At 46.8% G+C, this 18,093-nt stretch overlaps 1 protein-coding gene across 2 annotated transcripts; it reads right to left on the bottom strand.

Annotated features, from left to right (window-relative positions):
- Positions 1–117: 117 nt before the first annotated feature.
- Positions 118–17,835, bottom strand: MAF (MAF bZIP transcription factor). 2 transcript variants are annotated; one of them, XR_009255830.1, is made up of 4 exons: positions 16,223–17,835; positions 3,845–3,905; positions 1,830–1,960; positions 118–1,560 (listed from the first exon to the last, which is right to left on the bottom strand). XR_009255830.1 is itself a non-coding variant. In XM_058707327.1 (3 exons), the coding sequence occupies exons 1-2, from the start codon at positions 17,365–17,367 to the stop codon at positions 3,872–3,874; spliced, it is 1,179 nt and encodes a 392-aa protein (XP_058563310.1). In that variant the 5' UTR covers positions 17,368–17,835; the 3' UTR covers positions 118–1,560; positions 3,845–3,871. The 2 variants fall into 2 exon arrangements, 1 of the variants encoding a protein (XP_058563310.1); XM_058707327.1 differs by lacking the exon at positions 1,830–1,960.
- Positions 17,836–18,093: the final 258 nt, after the last annotated feature.

Consider the following 18,093-nt stretch of genomic DNA (forward strand, 5'->3'; position numbering starts at 1 on the left):
AGAGGCATGTCCAATTTTCCCACTGGCTGACCCTTGTCCCAGCCTTTTCCAAATATTGCAAAAAGACCAAAAAATAAAAAAATAAAAAAATTACAAAATCAAAATCAAAACCAGCCCTTCTGCTTAGCTCATTTATTGCTGATAGTTTCATTAGGTGCCAGGAAAAGCAAAAACAATGCAGACACTAAACAACAACTTGACTGTGATTTTTGGATGGAGGAAATGGAAGATTCAGCAGTCCGCAGGTGAAGAGGGTTTCAGCACTGGCATCTGCGAACGGCAGCAGTAAATCTGAGGCTCTGGCAGGTGAATGACTGAATGTGTGCTTTCAGCGGGAACACTCTTTTACAGGAGCATGGCTTTGTTTTAAGTCACGAGTGCCGTACTTGTTGCAAAAACTCTTTCTTCCCTTTCTTCCCCCCTAAATGCATACCGTTTCTTTCTTTAAATTGCCCCCTCAAGAGTATCCTAGAGCTCACGGAAAATATGACTTGATATGGCTCGTTATCCTCTACCTGCCCCAATTGATTACATCAGCCCAGGAGGGGGCCAGTCCCCACCGAAAGAATATTAGGCAGGCTTTGTCTAGAAAGGGGGTGAGACAGTGGTTATGTGGGAGCATGACCTAAATAAACAAACAGCAAACAAACAAGTAAGTCCGCGGAATAAACACTTCAAGCGAAAGTATCCCCCCCCCCCCTTTTTTTTTTCTCAGTGCCAACAAATCCATTGATGTAATTCGCTTAAGACACACTCATGGAACTTTTGATGGATTGGTCCGCTCCAAGTCTGCATGTAAGACAGCACTCTGTTCCTTGCTGCCTGGGGGTATGGAGGACGTACTTTAAAAACGGAGTATTTAGAAGCCCTGAGGGGCCTGTGATGAAGACAGAGTCAAGACCAGCCACTGTTCTCACTTGGGCTTTCTAAACAGAGGCACCAAGAATTCAGAACTTACAGTCTGTGTTTTCACATGTCCTTTGCATGAGGACACCTGATTCACCATTTCTGTTAAAAGATTTTGACGGGCTCTGCAAGGGAAACATGGTTATGACATACTTCATTTTATGTTTGAATGAAACAGCTGTGCTAAGGCCCCCACGTGGACACTGGGCATCGGGAAACCATGCTTTGCGTTGTATTTCTCTAGATGATTCATGGGCAACACGGGAAGTCAAGTTATACAAAATAAAAAGATTTCTGAACACTTCTACTGTCTTTGCTTGGTTTCGTTTCATTTTTGGTTTTTATCCCAGTTCATAAAACAATGAACACTTCCTTACATTTCTTTGCATTCAGATTGGCATAGGTACAGTCAGGATAAAACATGTCCACTCAGCTAAGTGTAAGACTAGAGGGGAGGAAAAAAACCAAACAAACTGATGGGTACTTCGAACCCAGGAAACACTATTTATACAAGTTCCATCAGCTTCTCCCATAGGCGACAGGAAAGCTACAAATGGGCCTCTCCCCTATGTATGTATCCCACCTGCCCTGCCCTGAGGCAGCTCTGTAAGGCTTGGTTGCTTCCGGATGGGTCTTAGCCAATGTCAGGAACATCTGAAATGGGCAGAGCATAGACATGAGCAGGCTAAGATCCATCACCACCTTCCAAATCAGTGTTACAGCACACAAGACGAAAGAACATGTCTTGAAGTCCTACTTTCAACATTGGTGCAAACCAGGGGCAGTTGGGTTAGTTAATTCAAGCTGAGGGACAGTCCCTAAGGCAGATTCCAAAGCCACCTTTGGTATTATTAGGGTCGAGCAACATCATCACTTGTTTCCATGGCCAAGGCACTAACATCACGTTACCCAAGGATGCTAACCATGGAAATTGTTACATCAAACAGCAGTGGTCTCTGTGGACGTTCACGTTAGAAGACCTTCCTTAGAAGGCACGATCTTGATAAACCATGCAGTTTGGGTAGATTTGCACACCTTAAGATATAACATGCACCTACAGAAAATGCGAGTCAGGATCGGAGGTGCTGCAGCAAAGGAGAATTTAATCTTTTTGTGATACTGCTTAAGATGAATATTTGGTAATAGGCCCAAGAACCATAATATAATCCAGACTGTGTTTCTGAGAAGAAATGAAAGGTAATTAAATGACTTCCCAAATGGTGTGTGATTTAATTTTCCTACTCTAGCTAGAAAATTGCCAGAAATGAGCCACGCGCTGTACATAGTGGAAATTAGCAAGAGAGAAGAAAGCTAGCAGCTCTCCATTTTTGACTTTCACTACTAAAATCCCTTAGCCAAAGTGACTCTCTGAATATACACTAAGTAACTCTCCCCAGAGTATCAAGTATTGAACTTTTCATATATCCGCTTATAATATCTAATATCCCGGAGTAACTCAGAGGAATTGTCCTCCTACCCCAAGATTCCCCATCTGACCAAATGCCTTTCTCTTCCTTGCTCTCACCTGTCAATCAAATTCACAGATGAAATTTGATTTCTCTCCCACCCGTAACCTTATATGAAAAATTACCAGGAGGGTCAGGACCAGTGTGAACCTTGCCTTAAAAGTTCATTAGCTCTTTGCTCAAAATGGATGGTTTCCATGTAACAAAACCTGCCAGTGGGCCTAGATCATCACATTTAATAGATGGCTTTCAAATTGCAATTATAAAGACACAGACAAAAGACGGGAATGAAAACGAGAGGAATAAAGTATTGGAACTGTGTGGACACTCAGATTAATCCCCAAGGTACATATACATCAAGGTAAAATCTGTGTGTGAGAACTATTCAGGAAAAGGTTAATTCCGTGCAAGGCTAGGAAAGAAATCATAGTTAAATATCCACAGTCAGGTTATTCAAGCAGTGTGTAAAAGTAAGCAATCTGACACTATTTTTGAATAATGGGAGTAAGTAGGGTTCTGGTTTCCAACACTCTCAGATTCGTTGGATCCTTAAAGTGTCTCCTTCGCAAAGAGTAGCATTTTGACAGTGTGACTTTTGCCCCCCTCCTCAGTTTCTCTAGAAATCAAAAACTGTATTTCATGCAGATTTGTCAGCAAGCAAGTTTTTAATAAAAAAAAAAAAATCAAACTTTGTTCCATTAGCCAATAAAAGGTCACAAGAACACATAAAACAATGACACTAAATAATTGTTGGGGTACAAGTGTCAGACTCACTTTCTAAACGAAGAGGTTTCATTATTAAAGTCACTCTGGGATGCTTACAATTGAGAACTGATTTAAATATCTTAATTTCTTTTCTTTTTTTCTTTTTAGATGAGAATGAGATTTCTGCCTCCCACCCGTCTCTCACTCTTTCCTTCTGCCTATAATCGAAGCGGGCAGTGGCTCCAAAGTCACATTTGGATACGAGGCTGGGGGTGGGGGACACACTGTGTTTTGGCGGGACACCAAACTTTCCAAATGTGAGTATGGAGTGAATCCTAAGAGTCTACAAATTTGGAATGTTTACGAGGCCCAGGGAAAGCTGGCCAACGACCATGGATGCAAGTTGTACAGCTTCACCCAAAATGCGTGATGTTCTAACATCAGGCCTGGCTCCATGAGTGTCAGGAGATGCATGCTGTTGAAGGCGAAAGATGTGATGTTTCCTCAAACCCAATCAATTACTCTGTCCACCACACCTACGTAATGAGATAAATGCAGAAATACATGCATGCTGGTCCCGCATACTTGGATCTCCCCTTCAGCCTCCTGGATCACCGTTTCAGTTACGTGGGAAACCCAGAGACGACAATTACCAAAGCAGGAGCTTTTCACACCTAAGAAATTATCAGCATTCCTTGCTTGCTTGCTTCCTCCCTCACGGAAAAGTTATTCAAACGAGCACATGCAAATCAGAAATCAAGATGTACCTCTTTGACTTCAGGCAACAGGGTTTTTCACATCACTGATGTAGAGGATTCCCTTGGGTACCTGATTTAGTAAATATATTAAAATAAACAAAGGGTAATTAATAACCATGAAGAAGGTTTCAAGGACAGTACGTCAAAGGCAGCCTAGCTATCTATGAAAAAGGCAGAATTAGACCCAAGGAACAGGGATTTTAGGTCCACTTGCTTTGGCATCCTGGCCTCAGACCTGCCAGAGGAGGGGTTCACATGGAAGAGAATGGCATGCAAGGCAAGGTCACCCCCTCTGACTACGGCTCTGACCCCAAGGAAGCTGAGATATAGAGATACTTACTCGCCTGACAGTCTGGATCGGCTTTGAAGTCCAGCTTTGAAGCCCATCCCTCTGGGAGCCCAACTGGTCCCCCTTCCCCTGGATCTTTGCTAGGGCACATTCTCTTCCATTTTCCCCCTCCTCCTTCCTTGCTCTGGTCTATTCTGCTGGTACCACTGACCTTAACTACAAACGTTCTCTCAACAAATAGAAACGTTCAGATACCACCCTTTTATTTATTAACTTCCTCTCTGTTTAAATTAGTAGCAGGGAATTCTTAAAACCAGGATATGAAAATGAGGTTGCTTTAAAAAAAAAAAAGGCTTCTTGCCTCACAGTGAATAACAAAGCACAGTAATTCAAAGTAGTTAGCTCTCTATGGTTCAAAAAACCCTTATTGCTATTAGCCGCACTAATGTAAGTGGCAAAATAATTATCATTTACTGTACAGAGTCCAATATTTTCCAGACAGCAGCTTAATAACAAAGCAGACCTGTCATTTCTCCCTATAGTTAGTCACACCATACAAGTTCAGACTGTCAAAATATATTTAAAATCTAACGTTAAAAATTCAACATGGTTACAGAGAATCTGTGTACAGTAACTGCCATAAACCAGTAAGTCAATCTGATTTTTTTCTTCCAAGATGGATACTCGCTTATTTCCCTTTAATCCCCCACACTTTCATTTGGTAAACTCCAAATTATCACGGGTACGAACAAATTCACTCTACATATACACATGCTGAAATCTGTAGGCTACTGTAACTGCCGTAGAATCTGTCTTTACTTAAATTTTCATTGAGCGTAACTCGCCGGTTATTTCAAATGCCCCTTCTCTGGATGGTATAACTATGCATTAAAACACCTGGACAAACATGTTTGTGCTCTTCTTTCTGTCAGAGCTGCCCCGAACACATCATGGGTCTCCATTCACACATCTTGTTAGAAATGCCTTCAAAATCTTACAGTACAGACTACTTTTCTTCGTGTAATAGTATCTATTAATCTTTGCTTAATATATTATTTCTATGCCAACAACAACAACAACAAAAAAGGAAACAGAAAACACAAAGTTAAAAACCTGGAAATGTTAGCACTAACATCAATTGTTCTTCATTTGAAGTTCCGAGGGCTAATCTCTAAAAAAACAAACAAACAAACAAACAAAAACCCTTTCTATTTAAGGTTCCCCCTCCCCACCGCCCCGTTTAAAAAAAAAAAAAAACTTTAGGAAAAACAGATTCTTTTAGAAATGCAAGTGAATAGTTTAAAAGCTTAAGAGATTGCAGAAAGAATATTTTTGTAATTCCTTTGGGGCAGTGCAAACATATGTTAAGCTTCTTCAAGGAGTATTTACATGAGATCATATACTTGTGAGGCATTTTTCAATTTTAGAAAAATATTACAAAGCAATAATTGAACATAGGCTTTGCAAAATGCTCCTCTGTCTTCCTGACAGTCTCATTGACAGTCTCTGTTATTTTTGGAGAAAAAGAATCAGGCCTCATTAAATGTAATATTTGGCATCTCGCCTGCAATCTCATAAAGTAGATGTCCTTTTTAGATCATTGGTGTCATTTTCCTCAAGATGACCTCTACTCTTTGGCCATCCGGGCAGCCCATCCTGTTATCAAGGCATTTACTTTCAAAAGGGCGGGGGAGAGAGATTCTGTGCCTACACCTGAATAGAGTCCAAAAGCCAATGCGGCTTCTCTGTTCTCATCAGCTTCACCCAGGCTAGTCATCTGGGGAAGAGTGGTGGGGGCAAGGGGTTCTCGAAAGCGGAGGCTTTCGAGCCGGACCACCATCGTGTCATCCAGGCCAGACGTCTGTTAGCGCAGAGCCTTTAACAGTTGGAGACATTCACCTAATGATTAAATAGTATTTTTAAATAGCATAGGAACATGTAGTGATGTTCCAAGGGAGATTTTAAAAGGTCTGGGTGCCCACACAGCTCAGGGAATTAACATGGACCTGGCACCCTGAAAATACGCTGTGGATGGTCAGCATGTGTCTCTGCACGGCCCTGCATCGCCCCAAGTAGTCGAAGGATTTATGGGTAAATCACCCTAAGACAGACATTTCAGGGTAGGTTTGCTCATGCCTACAAAATTACGGAGTAGAGGGATTCACTGTCATGTGATCGTGTTTATTTTATAATGTGGAAACTGCAGATTGATCTTTCAGTCGCTTCTCCCTCTACAGTGCGTTAAAGGGTTCCCCAGATTGGTAGGTAGATAGATGGGTCATAGACAGATTGATAGATAGATAAATGGCAGATCAAAGAATATGTTGCATTTACCAAGGTCCCCCCCCCCTTTCTATCAAAAGGGACTTTAGTGCAATCTGACGGTGTAAAACTGTCTCAGATGCTGAGATCATTGTTTCAGTTTTAACATATTTTTCTGCACATTACCAAATCCATCCTGGAGGGACGGAAAAAGAAAAGACACATCTATTTAAGAAAGTGTAATGTTCCTTGCCTCCGTATTTGTGGATCTAAAAAACTGAGGGTCCCCATAAGTAAAAGGCCCTACATGGGAGGACTCCTTTCTGAAATTAGTGCTTTTAAAATCTGTGGTGGTAAAACGGTGCCTGAGCGCCCCAGATTGGCCTGGAGCACGGTGTTAAATCCGCGAAAGCAAGCAGGACCCTCTTGCTGGGGCTGCTGTCGAAATCCTAACAAAGTTGGCTTGACTCGCTTTCCTGTGTAAGGAACATCAAACCACACCACGGGAAACCCCAACCATACAGAGATCTCTGGGAAGCCTGTAAAACTTGCTATCTGGGTTTCCTTCTTTCTTTCTCTTTTCCCCCCTCTCTCTAACCAGGGCAGGAAAAAAGATCTGAAAAAATAGGCCGGGAAATTAATAGAGAAAAAAAAAAATCAAATGATCTGGAGCCGATGATCTTCAAGCTCCTGGGTCCGCTGGCGGGTGGGGTGGGGGTCCCAAGGTGAGGGGTGGAGACTTTTAGGGCCGAATCAGGCTCCCTCCCTCTGCGCCCACCGGGGAGCGCCGGAGAGCTGACAGTTTTGATGTCCCCTGGCGCTCCACTCTGGCCAGGGCAGTCCTCTTGGAAAATAAACCAAATTCCAATACAAATCCGAGGCCCCTGCTGGGGCGTGCGCGCCTGATGGGCGCGGGGCACAGGGGCGCGCTGGGGACCGCCGCGGTTAGCGCCCCCGGGCGCCGGGGAGGTATCCTGGGCTTCTCCGAGGGGAGCCCGGTGGCCGGCATCCAGGAGCGCGCTAGCCTCCCGGGCGGGCGCAGCCTCGGGCCTGGGGAGAGCAGGGACTGCCCGGTGACCTCAGGCAGCCTCCAGGACCCGCCCCCGCGGTTCCTGCCTTCTGTTGTTCAGCACCTGCCTTGCCCAGCCTGGTCCCAGCCGCGACCCAGGAGCCTGGGGCACATACCTGGCTCCACGACTCCCCAGCAGTCAGGTCCAGGCAGTGGTGGCCAGGGCAATGGGCCCCGAAGAGTGTATACAGAGACAGGGCGAGAACAGAGTGTTTGTGTGCAGGGGGGCGGGGCGGGGGGTGGCGGGAGAGGAAGCCCAGAGGTGGACAACCTCAGCATCCTCCGGGGCCTTCATCTCCTGCAGTCCAGGCTTCAAGACCCTTGGCACCAGAGGCCGCAGCCGGTGCTGAACATTCCAGAGCCACCTCCCAGCTCCTCTCCCATCCAAGCTTGCCAGCCCGTCTCTCCAGCCCTGGGTTTGGCCACACCTAAACTGGGGCAGGAGGGACTTTGACCACGACCTTAGCTTGGGCACTGCCTTCTGGCCCAAGGGCAATGACCTCCGACTCTCTGATGGCCCTGGGCAACTAGGCCTGGGAGAAAGAGGTGGTAACGATTACAGAGAGGGCACTGGAATGGGGCAAGGGTCAGGTGATAAGAGGCCAAAGCCCTGGAGCTCAGGACATGGGTAATTCTACTTAGGAATCATGGGGATCTCGGGGTCTGCCAGTCCATTTTCAGTCACCCTGCAAGCAGATCACTTCTGGGGTGAGGTGGGGCCCTGGGACTGACCTAGCTTTGATCCCTGGATTGGGATCTTAAGCGAAGGCTGGCTTCTGAGAGCACTACTCCCTAGCCCTGCATGCCAGACCCCTCCTGTTCTCTGCTCCTCTGGCCTAGTTTGGGATGGCCTATCCACTCCGAGACCCTCAGAACATTCCTTCTGGAGAATGCCCTCAAAGAAGGCCAGGAACTCACTTACGGGGGACAGGGGCAAATTCTGGCTGCAAAAGGGAATCTGCACCACCGACCAGACTTTTCAGCCCAGGATCCCCTTCGCAGCCATCCTTGGGGATTCTCACAGAAGAGCGGTTTTCACGCATCTCTGCCCGGTTCTGTAAGGCTTCATGGCCTCTCCTATCCCCTGACTGAAACCACCGACCACAAGGAAAAACCATGTTTTGGAATCTAAGCTTGGAAATGCTCAAGGTTGGTCATCAGAATATTTAGAATCAGCTCAGAATCCAAATCCCCAGCGTGTAGCTCACACCCAGGCCTGGGCTGGGCGGGGGCCGAGGGGTGTGGGGGGTGAGCACAGAACTATTTCCTCTCCTGCCCTCCTCTTCCCGAATGTCCACAAACACCCCTCCCTCATCCTCCCTTCTTGAATTAATGCCCCTTTCTAATCGCCACTAAAGATCCAAGAATCTGTGGAGAAGAGAGGAATGTGATTTTGCAATCCAAAGTCCTAATTATGGGGGGGGGGGGTGAAATTGTTATTTGACAAAAAGAAAGGAGAGGAAAATGAATTTTGTTGAACAGAGGAAGAGGTGCTCAGGAGATGATTATGCTCTGAGTAAGGGACTGTCATTCCACTCATAGCCTCTCTGTGGCAAATGTGTTTTGTGAGCGTCCTCAAACTGTGCAAGTCCAATGCAAAATTCATATAAAGATCTGATTTCCGTGTGCTACGGACGTGTTCTTTCTCGGCCTTACTACAGCGGGCAAACTTCCGGAAAACACACATACACACCAAGTGCTTTCAGATTGAAACAATAAAAACTGCCGTGACCTCCTAAAACCTACCACGGGGACCCTATACGTTTTGCCAGAACATGTCTGTCTGATCCAAAATGTCACCGCTGTAAAATGGCAGACTGATACCTTTACAAAGGTCCCAGCATTGAGACAGTGACAATTTCCCCTGATTCCTCAGTTTGGGTGTGAGCGCTGAAGCTGTTTGGGAAAAGGAAACGGGCCCTCAGACCTTGTTTGCACCTGGCCCCTGTGAACGCTGGGCCTGTCGTTAGCCAGCGAGCAAGTGAAATTCAGACTGGCCACTGGGATTATTCCCGGGAGTCTTGCCTTCCAAGTCCTCCCCACCACTCTGTCTTGCTACCCTCATTTCTCACCGCCCACAGAGGGTGCAGAGAACAGGAGCCCAGGGTCCTGCTATGCCTTTGCGCAGGGCAATTGGATCTGCTTTGTTTTCTGTTTTGTCCCTCTCTAAAGGGTAAAGATGTTCCCGCATTGTTACAGGACTGTACTCCTTTATGCCCCGACAATCATGAGACAGCCTGGGAGACTGAAATTCTCTCACCCTGTCCCCTACCCCCCGCTGGAGAAAAAGTGCTAGACAGAGCTGGGTTTGTTCAGGAGCCTGGGCGGAGCAAGGCTTGAAGAGAATTCCCCTTTTCTGGGGGCTGTTTGATGTCTAGGGTTTGAAGATTTATATCAAAAGTGAGAAAAGCAGGGTTATCAGAAGGTGGGGTAGGGCTCCTGCTGGGTTTTAAAACAAATGCAAAAACAAACAAACAAATCCTGACTCAGACTTCCGGACCCTGGACCATCACTCACACAGACCGCCACTGTAGGCCCTGTTTTGGACCTGGGACATCTTTCCCATTTAGGGCGAGCCCGGACTGAGGACAAACTTCAGGTTTCCCTTATTTGCCTCGAAAGAGCAAGGAAGACACCGACCCCGAAGAACTCATTCAGCATCTTGAGGAATAATCAGAAGCGGTGGAAATTATAGCCCATCACTGTGGATAAATCTTCCCTTAAAACAACAACAAGACTAAGACATTTCTTCATAGAAAGGGGCAACATTATTTTTTAGAAATCAAATGAAAGTAAATCACAGTGGGGAGCCTCTCAAATCAGCCATCTAAAGGGGGAGGAATCTGGCCTCCCAATTCCTTTTATGCGTGTTTACATGAAAAGTAAGGCCAGGAGCCTGGCTGTGTGTTTCCCTGGCAAGGAAGTCGAATGGCTGGAGGTTGTCACTCATGTATTTTAGCCTCCCATCCACCTCGGTTAGGCTTTAACTACCGACAGGCAAAAAATAGAGACACCTGTGTGGCAAGCAGACTTTTAAAAATATTGATTGGCCTAGAATACCAGAGGAGAATGTTTTCTAAAGCCAAGAGTGTGTGAATACGGAAGTAAGTTGGCCTAAACAAAGCTAGGGCAACATCAACAAAAGCCTCCCAACGTACTATAGTCTGGGAACCTTTGTGTCAGAAGCAAGTTTAGTTATTCAGACAGGGAGGCGCTAAGAACACAGCCCTACAGGTCTGCTGCAGACCATGTCTGTGAAGGTGGCTGTGGCTTGCGCTGTTCATCGTGTTTAGCAGGAAAGCGGTGGTTTGGCATCGGGGAGGTCCTGTGCGAGAACAGAAGTATCCAGAGTTGACATTACTAAATAAAAACTACTGGGCGAAAGGTAGGAGGGAGAAAAGATCAGGACATAAGACTCTTGCGTTACATAATAAATAATTTCCCACTGGGAGAGGGGCCCAGGTGGGTATGGCATGGAGGCGGAAAATCATGGCACCCAGACATCGTGTCCTCACCAAGATCAGGACGTGGCATCTCTGTCTGTTTCGATGTCAGTCTATGACCGTGTCAGATACATTGGGAAAGGTTCTTACGCTTTTTATTTATTATTTATTATTATTTTTTTTTTGTAAAAAAATATAAAGTAGGGAAATACAAGGGAGGCGATTTTATGAATGGCCTGGGAGCGGCAAAGTGGAGGAAAAAAAGGCACCTGGAGGGTGTGGTTTAACTAACTTTGCGTTTTGCCGGGCGGTGTTTTCACTTCCAGCGATGGCTGATAAATGAACACGTTCGACATCACTGATAAATACGATACTATCCAGGGCCTACCAGACAGCCAGGCCGCTTTGGCTGGGCTAAAACTCCCCACCCATGGCATCCGCTTGGGGAGGGGGAGGCGAGCAATTTTTGTTTTTTCTTCTTAGTAACATTATCTGCCAGAGAAACAATGAAGTGTGGAAAAGTACTATTTAGAGTGTGTGTGTCTACATACGCTTCCAAAAACGCTAGCTGTTACCTTCTGGGAGCCTCCTTTTCCTACAAATGGACATGGAGATCTCCTCTAAATTTCAGTGGATTTTTAAAAGCTGATCTTGCAGGCTGAAAACAATGGCACCTACTTTAGTTTTTCGCGTCGTGGAGCCCGAAGCATCCATGCGCTTTTTCCTCTAGGTTGGCAGAGAAGACCTTCAGGCAAGGGGGATAGTTACCAGCACAGAGGTTAGACATTTGCTAGCTTTCTTCTCTAGCACAGTCATTTTTCTTTAAAAAGGAAACTAAATAGAAGTCAGGGGCAGGGTGTTGTCCAAGGCCGCAAATAATAATAATAATACATTTTTAATGTACGGTTCGCACATAAATTTCATGTTGTGACTATACTGGTAGGTACGCATTGCTGGGCCTTCCAAAACGTGGGGTATCCCACTCATGGCTCCAACTCACGAGTGGGCTCAGTTCTGTAAGTGGAATGAAAGGAATTTGAACACTATTTAGACAAGGACTCAGATGCAGTGGAAAGGGAAAGCTAGATTTCCTTACACGATTTCTCTCTTGTTTTCTAATTTGGAGACTTATTTCTGCTAAGGGCACTTCGGTAGAACTTGGGGTTTCTTTGTTAAACACACACACACACACACACACACACGCGTGCATTCGCATTTGCCACTCTTAGCACTCTGCAAAGTTTTTAGTAAGGGTGATCTCTAAAACTGCCCTTCACTAAGGAGTTAACCTTCTCTTAAAACCAGCCACCCAAACCCCATCCTGCCAGCGCCTCTCTGCTTTCTAACGTTGGGGGCCAAACCCCGCTTATGATACTGAGCTGCCCTGTGGAGTCCTAACAAAATGCTTAAGGGTGGCTTATTCTGAGAATGTGTTTGCCTAAAAGCTTTCCTCTGAGGCCGAGCGTCTTGCATAAATGGTATCTCCATTTCTGCCTCTTCAGGGGGAAACTGCGTATCTCCTCGTTGGGAATCAGAGAGAAAAAAAAAAAAAAAACCGAAAAAACAAACAAACAAAAATCTCCAAAGCAGAGAACAGCTAGCTAAGTTCAGCACACCGAAGAAGGGCATGTACCATGAAGACTTTTGTTAACCAACATTAAGTGTGGATTCAGGAGTTCAATCCAAACTGGCACCTAAAGGGAAGGTCTAAATGCAGTGGGTATAGTGTCTTCGCGTTCTGTGAAAAAGAGGAAGGAAGACAAGATGATCGACTGGTCAGAGCTCACCCCCGCCAAGCGCAACCTGTTTTCTGCAAAATAAGGCCTCCGTTCAGAGTTGCAGTATTATCTTAAAAAACAAAACAAAACAAAACAAAAAACCCCCCAAAAGCCCGAAAAGAAAATAAAACAGAAGTCATCATGTTTGGCTATATTTTGCGAACAGGGTTGGCCTTGTCTAACATTCTTTTAGCATTCTCTGGGAGGTTGATTAGGAGTGCAAACTGCACGGATTTGTAACATTAGTTGCATGAATTTGTGTCATTTTAAAATAGGTCAGTGCTGTTAGGGAAGGTGGCTGGACTGACTTTCTCAGTCATCTTTTTAAGTTAGCCTCCTGACACAGCCTCTTTGGGGGCAAATACCCATCAATTAAAGCACAGCCTTTATTCGACCAAGGCATTACTTTCTGCTCGCTTGTATTTCTGGAGTTAAGGTGATTGGAAATCACTGCCAGCTCGCCTAAGTGGAGAAGCCCTCTGCTAAATATTCACAGTGAAGTATGATTTAATAACACAGTTCAAATCCAGAGATGTACTTGGGGTTATGTAAGTAAGGGGGAGGGGGGTTCTTGTTCCTATTTAAGACAAATGACCTTCCAAATTACAAACAAACAAACAAACAAACAAAAAAACCCCCCAAAACCAAAAACCAACAAACAATTTGATTTGTCCAAAGTGTTGATGTTAAGTCGTGGCAGGCCTTGCTAACAAGAAAATCAGAGTGTGTAAAGGGAAGAAGGAAAAATACTCAATTTTAGCGAAAAGGCAAGAATTGTTTATCTTTACCATTAAATGCATATGTGTCCAAGCCCCGTCTGCCAGGCCCATTTCTTTCTAGATGGGCTTGCTGTTGGACCAGAAGCTCAGGGCAATGCTGAGAAGGCCCTACTCTCTCTGGTTGGGATTTTCGTTTGTTTGTTTTCACCAGAGGGCAATGATGTCTCAACTCACTTGAAAACTGAAAACTTGTGGGGAAGGGCATTTTGAGAGGTCATAATTTACATTTATATTAAATATTGCTAATTATTCAAAGGGACTGTCCCCCCCCCCTTCCCCCAGCCTCACAGAATAGCCTATGTTTCACCCTGAATGATTGCCTCCCTACTCCTCCATTAATCCTTCCTCTGGAGAAAAGGATGCATTTTACACTTCTAATGCGGTTTTGGGCCCAGTTAAACTGCACACTAAGAAGCTGAGCACAGAATCAAAAAAAAAAATGCAGTTTATTATTGTAGATTATTCTTTCTCTCGATATAACCAGAATTGAAAATGAAAGAAAAGCACATAGGAACATCACGCGTGGTTAGTTAGTAACTCAAGATATAAAACAATTTTGCACAGCAAAATATGTAAAAGAAAAGTAACTGACAAGATTTTTTTATATTTATTGTGGTAAGATTTACTTTTCATTTTTTTTTTTTTTAAAGACAGGATGTCAGTCCCTGAAAAGAACATTTACTGATTATTGCCTTTAAAACTGTGGATTTTTTTTTTTAAGTTACAGAAAATCCAGTTCTGCACCACAATACAACTGTAAAAAAATCTGCATCGTCTTAAAACTGTGCAGTAATGCCATTTTTATAACTGCATAAATTGTATTAGCGTTCTAAACAGTTTTGCAAATTCTTTTTGTATTATATGCTTGCAGGTTATATCTTAGTGCAATTCAGTCCCAAATACTTTAAATTTGAAAAAAAAAACATACATTTTGAATGTAAAATACCCCTACAGATATAAACAGGGGTGTTTCCCCTTTAATACTTTGGTTTTCAATACAGTCAGTGGTATAGCAAAGACTACACATACCCAACTTATATTTTAAGTTGCGAGCACATGCTTGTATAAGCTACTTTTTTTAAACAGTCCCCTTGCAAACTCTACCCCCCTTAACATCACAACAGTAAACAATTTAGTGCATCAATCTTTAAAAAAATCTACAGCTAAACAGACCTAACTCTTTCAAATTTATCTATAACATTCCTTTATCTGTAGCATACATTTTAACTGGGCTAACAGATTATAAAAACTAGAATTAAATTATATACTAGAAACCCATAGCATTCCACATTTGACAATGACCAAAAGCCAAAAAGAAAAAAAAATAATAATAAAAATAAAACAAACCAAAAATCACGGGGCAGAATTCTTTTTTTTTTTCTTTTTTAAAAATAAATTTTAGACTGCTTTCTGCAACAGCACAATTTTAGTCCCCAAAGTGGGGTGTCATTCTTATTAAAAAGGAAACATGAAGAGTTCTTTACTGTTAGATTTTTAACGCATTCTGGCATCTTTGACAAGGAATGCCTTCAGTGCATTTCCAATGGGAGGCTGAAGTTCCGAGTAACTCAAAGCAGTTTGGGGGATGCAAACTTTCATGGGAAGAAGGCTCTAGGGTGGCACTTTGTTCTGAACTCAAAAAAGTCATGAGGCAATAAAACAAAAGTATGAATACCATGCCATAAGTCTTCGAACGTCCATTTCCAAGCCAAAAGGAAAAAAAAAAAAAGAAAAAAAATAATTATACCATACATGTCCAGCATGCAGGCTTTTTTTTATTAATATAATGTCTCTTTTCCATAAAGTCTTTGAAACAGTTATAGTTCATTGTTGCTAAGACAAAGTAGCAAGCGTAATAATGCATGAGATGAGAATGAGTTTTTTAATGGCAGACTAAACTCTCAGATTTGGCATGATAAGGCCAAAACTCACAAGTCACACCCAGAAGGTTGATGCGGGCTTGATTGTGGCAGGTTCATGAGGATTTTTCTCTCTCTCTCTAGTTTAGCATAACAATGCTAAAAAAAACCCGATGGAACTCAGCGCGCTGCGTCTATAACATTTCACATTTTTTTTTTCCTTTGCAAGCTCAATCTCACATATGAAGAACTCAGGAGGAGGAAAAAAAAACTTAGCTTTTTTTTTTTTCTTTTTCTTTTTTTCTTTTATCTCTGAGGAGATGGGTGGAAGGAGCGTGAGGGTGGAGGTCGGGGGAAAAAGGGCAACAACACAGCAAGCTCCAAAAAAGTAAAATTAAAAACAAAACAAAAAAAAAATCCAAACAAAGTAAAACACACACACACACGGAAAATGAACACCAGCTCATGAACTGAAAAAGAAGAAGAAGAAAAAAAAAACCCCACAAAAACAAAACCTGTGAATGATGCCGGCTTCAAAGGTGAGCATGACGAACTCTGCTGAGATCTTTGAACATGGTGGGGGGTGGGGGGTGGGGGTGCGGTTTGTAAATAAAAACAAGCTAGCAAGTTATGGAGAATTTCAGATTGGCAATCCATGAGCCAGACATCCACTCCCTCCCCATTAAAAAACAGCCACCACCACCGCCAACTGGGAGCAGGCTGTGTGTGTGTGTGTGTGTGTGTGTGTGTGTGTGCGTGTGTGTGTGCAGGGGCACGGGGCCTATCTCGGCAGGGGAGGGGGCGAGGTGGCGGCGAGCACGGCTCTGGAAGTAGCAAGCCCACACCCGAGTCGGACCCCCACGGAGCACTTATCAAGGTGGCTAGCTGGGATCGCGTGTCAGACTCACATGAAAAACTCGGGAGAGGACGGGTTGTCGCTGCTCGAGCCGTTTTCTCGGAAGCCGCTGCTCACCAACTTCTCGTATTTCTCCTTGTACGCGTCCCTCTCGCGCACCAGCCTGGAGATCTCCTGCTTGAGGTGGTCGACCTGCTGCAGCAGCTGATTCTTCTCGGACTCCAGGACGTGTCTCTGCTGCACCCTCTTGAAGCGGCAGGACTGGGCATAGCCGCGGTTTTTCAGGGTCCGCCTCTTCTGCTTCAGCCGGATCACCTCCTCCTTGCTGACCCCGCGCAGCTGCCGGTTCAGCTCGCGCACCGACATGGTCACCAGCTGCTCGTCGGAGAAGCGGTCGTCGAAGTGCAGGCCGCCCGCGGCGTGGTGCGGGTGCAGGGCGCCCCCCGCCCCCGCCGCGCCCCCGCCGCCGCCGCCGCCGCCGCCGCCGCCTCCGCCGCCGCCTCCGCCGCCGCCCCCGGCGCTGGCCGGGCCACCGCCGCCCGCGCCGCCCGCGCCACCGGCCGAGGCGGACGCGCTGCCCGCGGCGCCGGGCGCGCCGGCCGTCGGGTGGTGGTGGTGGCCGTGGCCGGCGGCGTGGTGGTGGTGGTGGTGGTGGTAATGCGGGCCCGCGCCGCTCTGCGCGGCGGCCGCGGCGATCACGGCGGACACCACGGCGGCGGCGGGGCCCATCTCCTCGCCGCTGCCGCCCAGGGAGGCGCCGGCGCCGGCCCCGGCCGCCGAGGCCAGCTGCTGCGCCCCGCGCGCGTAGCCATCGAAGCCGCCCTGGAGCTGGTGGCTGTTGCTGATGAGCGCCTCGACCGCGTCCTCGGGGCTGAAGCCCAGCGCCTCGGGGTTCAGCTGCTGCGGGTAGCCGGTCATCCAGTAGTAGTCTTCCAGGTGCGCCTTCTGCTCGCTGCCCGAGCCCGGGCTGGGCGCCGAGAAGCTGGGGGAAGGGGGCACCGAGCTGCACGGCGTGCTCATGGGGGTGGAGGACAGCGAGCCCCCGGCGATGAGACGGCCGCACTGGCTGATGATGCGGTCGGTCTCCACCGGTTCCTTTTTCACTTCAAACTTCATCAGATCGAAGTCATTAACATATTCCATGGCCAGGGGACTGGTGGGCAGGTCGGAGTTGCTCATTGCCAGTTCTGATGCCATTCTCCTGCCGCCGCCGCCGCCGCCGCCGCTCCGCCAGATGGGCTGCAGGAGAGGGGCCAGCGGGCTGTGCTGGGTGGCCAGCGGGTGAGCCAGCTTGCCGGGCTGGGGCGCTTCTAGCTCGCGCGGCGGTGGCTGGCCCGAAAGCTCCGAGCGCGCACACACCCCCCGCCCTGCCCGCGCCCCCCGCGCCCGCCCTCCCTCCCCCCTGCTCACGCCAATGTGCTCGCTCGCTCGCCCCGGCCCCTCCTCGCCTGCTCGCCTCCGTGCGTGCCGAGCCGGCGGCTTCAGGCTCGGGAAGGTCCTCCGCGGGCTGCGGTGGCGGCGGCGGCGGCGGCGGCGGCGAAGCCGGAGGAGCCCGGCCGGGTGCGCGGCGTCCCCCGCTCGCCGCTCCGCTGCGCGCTTTGCATAAGGAGGGCTCGCCTCGCCGGCCCGGGCTGCAGGCGGGGCGCGCGCGGCGGCCGCTCGGGGCTGGAGGCGCGGCGGGCGGCTGTCCGGCGGCGCGGGCCTTGGCACGGGGGAGTTAACACTTCATGCTTCTCGCCTTCTCTTCTGCCTGCTCTTTTTATTATTTTTTTTTTTTTTCCTTTCCTCTCTCTCCCTCGCGCGCTCTCTCCGTGCAAAGTGCAAGACAGAGGTGCAGCCCGGCTGGAGGAAAGGGAGGGGGGGAGTTTAGTTCTTTCTTGCCTTTTTTTTTTTTTTTTAAAGCAAAATAGCGAAGTCCTGGGG

Source organism: Neofelis nebulosa, chromosome 17, assembly GCF_028018385.1.
Source record: "Neofelis nebulosa isolate mNeoNeb1 chromosome 17, mNeoNeb1.pri, whole genome shotgun sequence".
Classification (NCBI taxonomy): domain Eukaryota; kingdom Metazoa; phylum Chordata; class Mammalia; order Carnivora; family Felidae; genus Neofelis; species Neofelis nebulosa.

Excerpts from the sequence above, each read along its gene's own strand:
- MAF (XM_058707327.1), bottom strand. The coding sequence starts at position 17,367 with ATGGCATCAGAACTGGCAATGAGCAACTCCGACCTGCCCACCAGTCCC. Across the intron at positions 3,906-16,222 it reads TCCTCTCCCGAGTTTTTCAT|GTACCCAAGGGAATCCTCTA; the intron begins GTGAGTCTGACA and ends TTACTAAATCAG.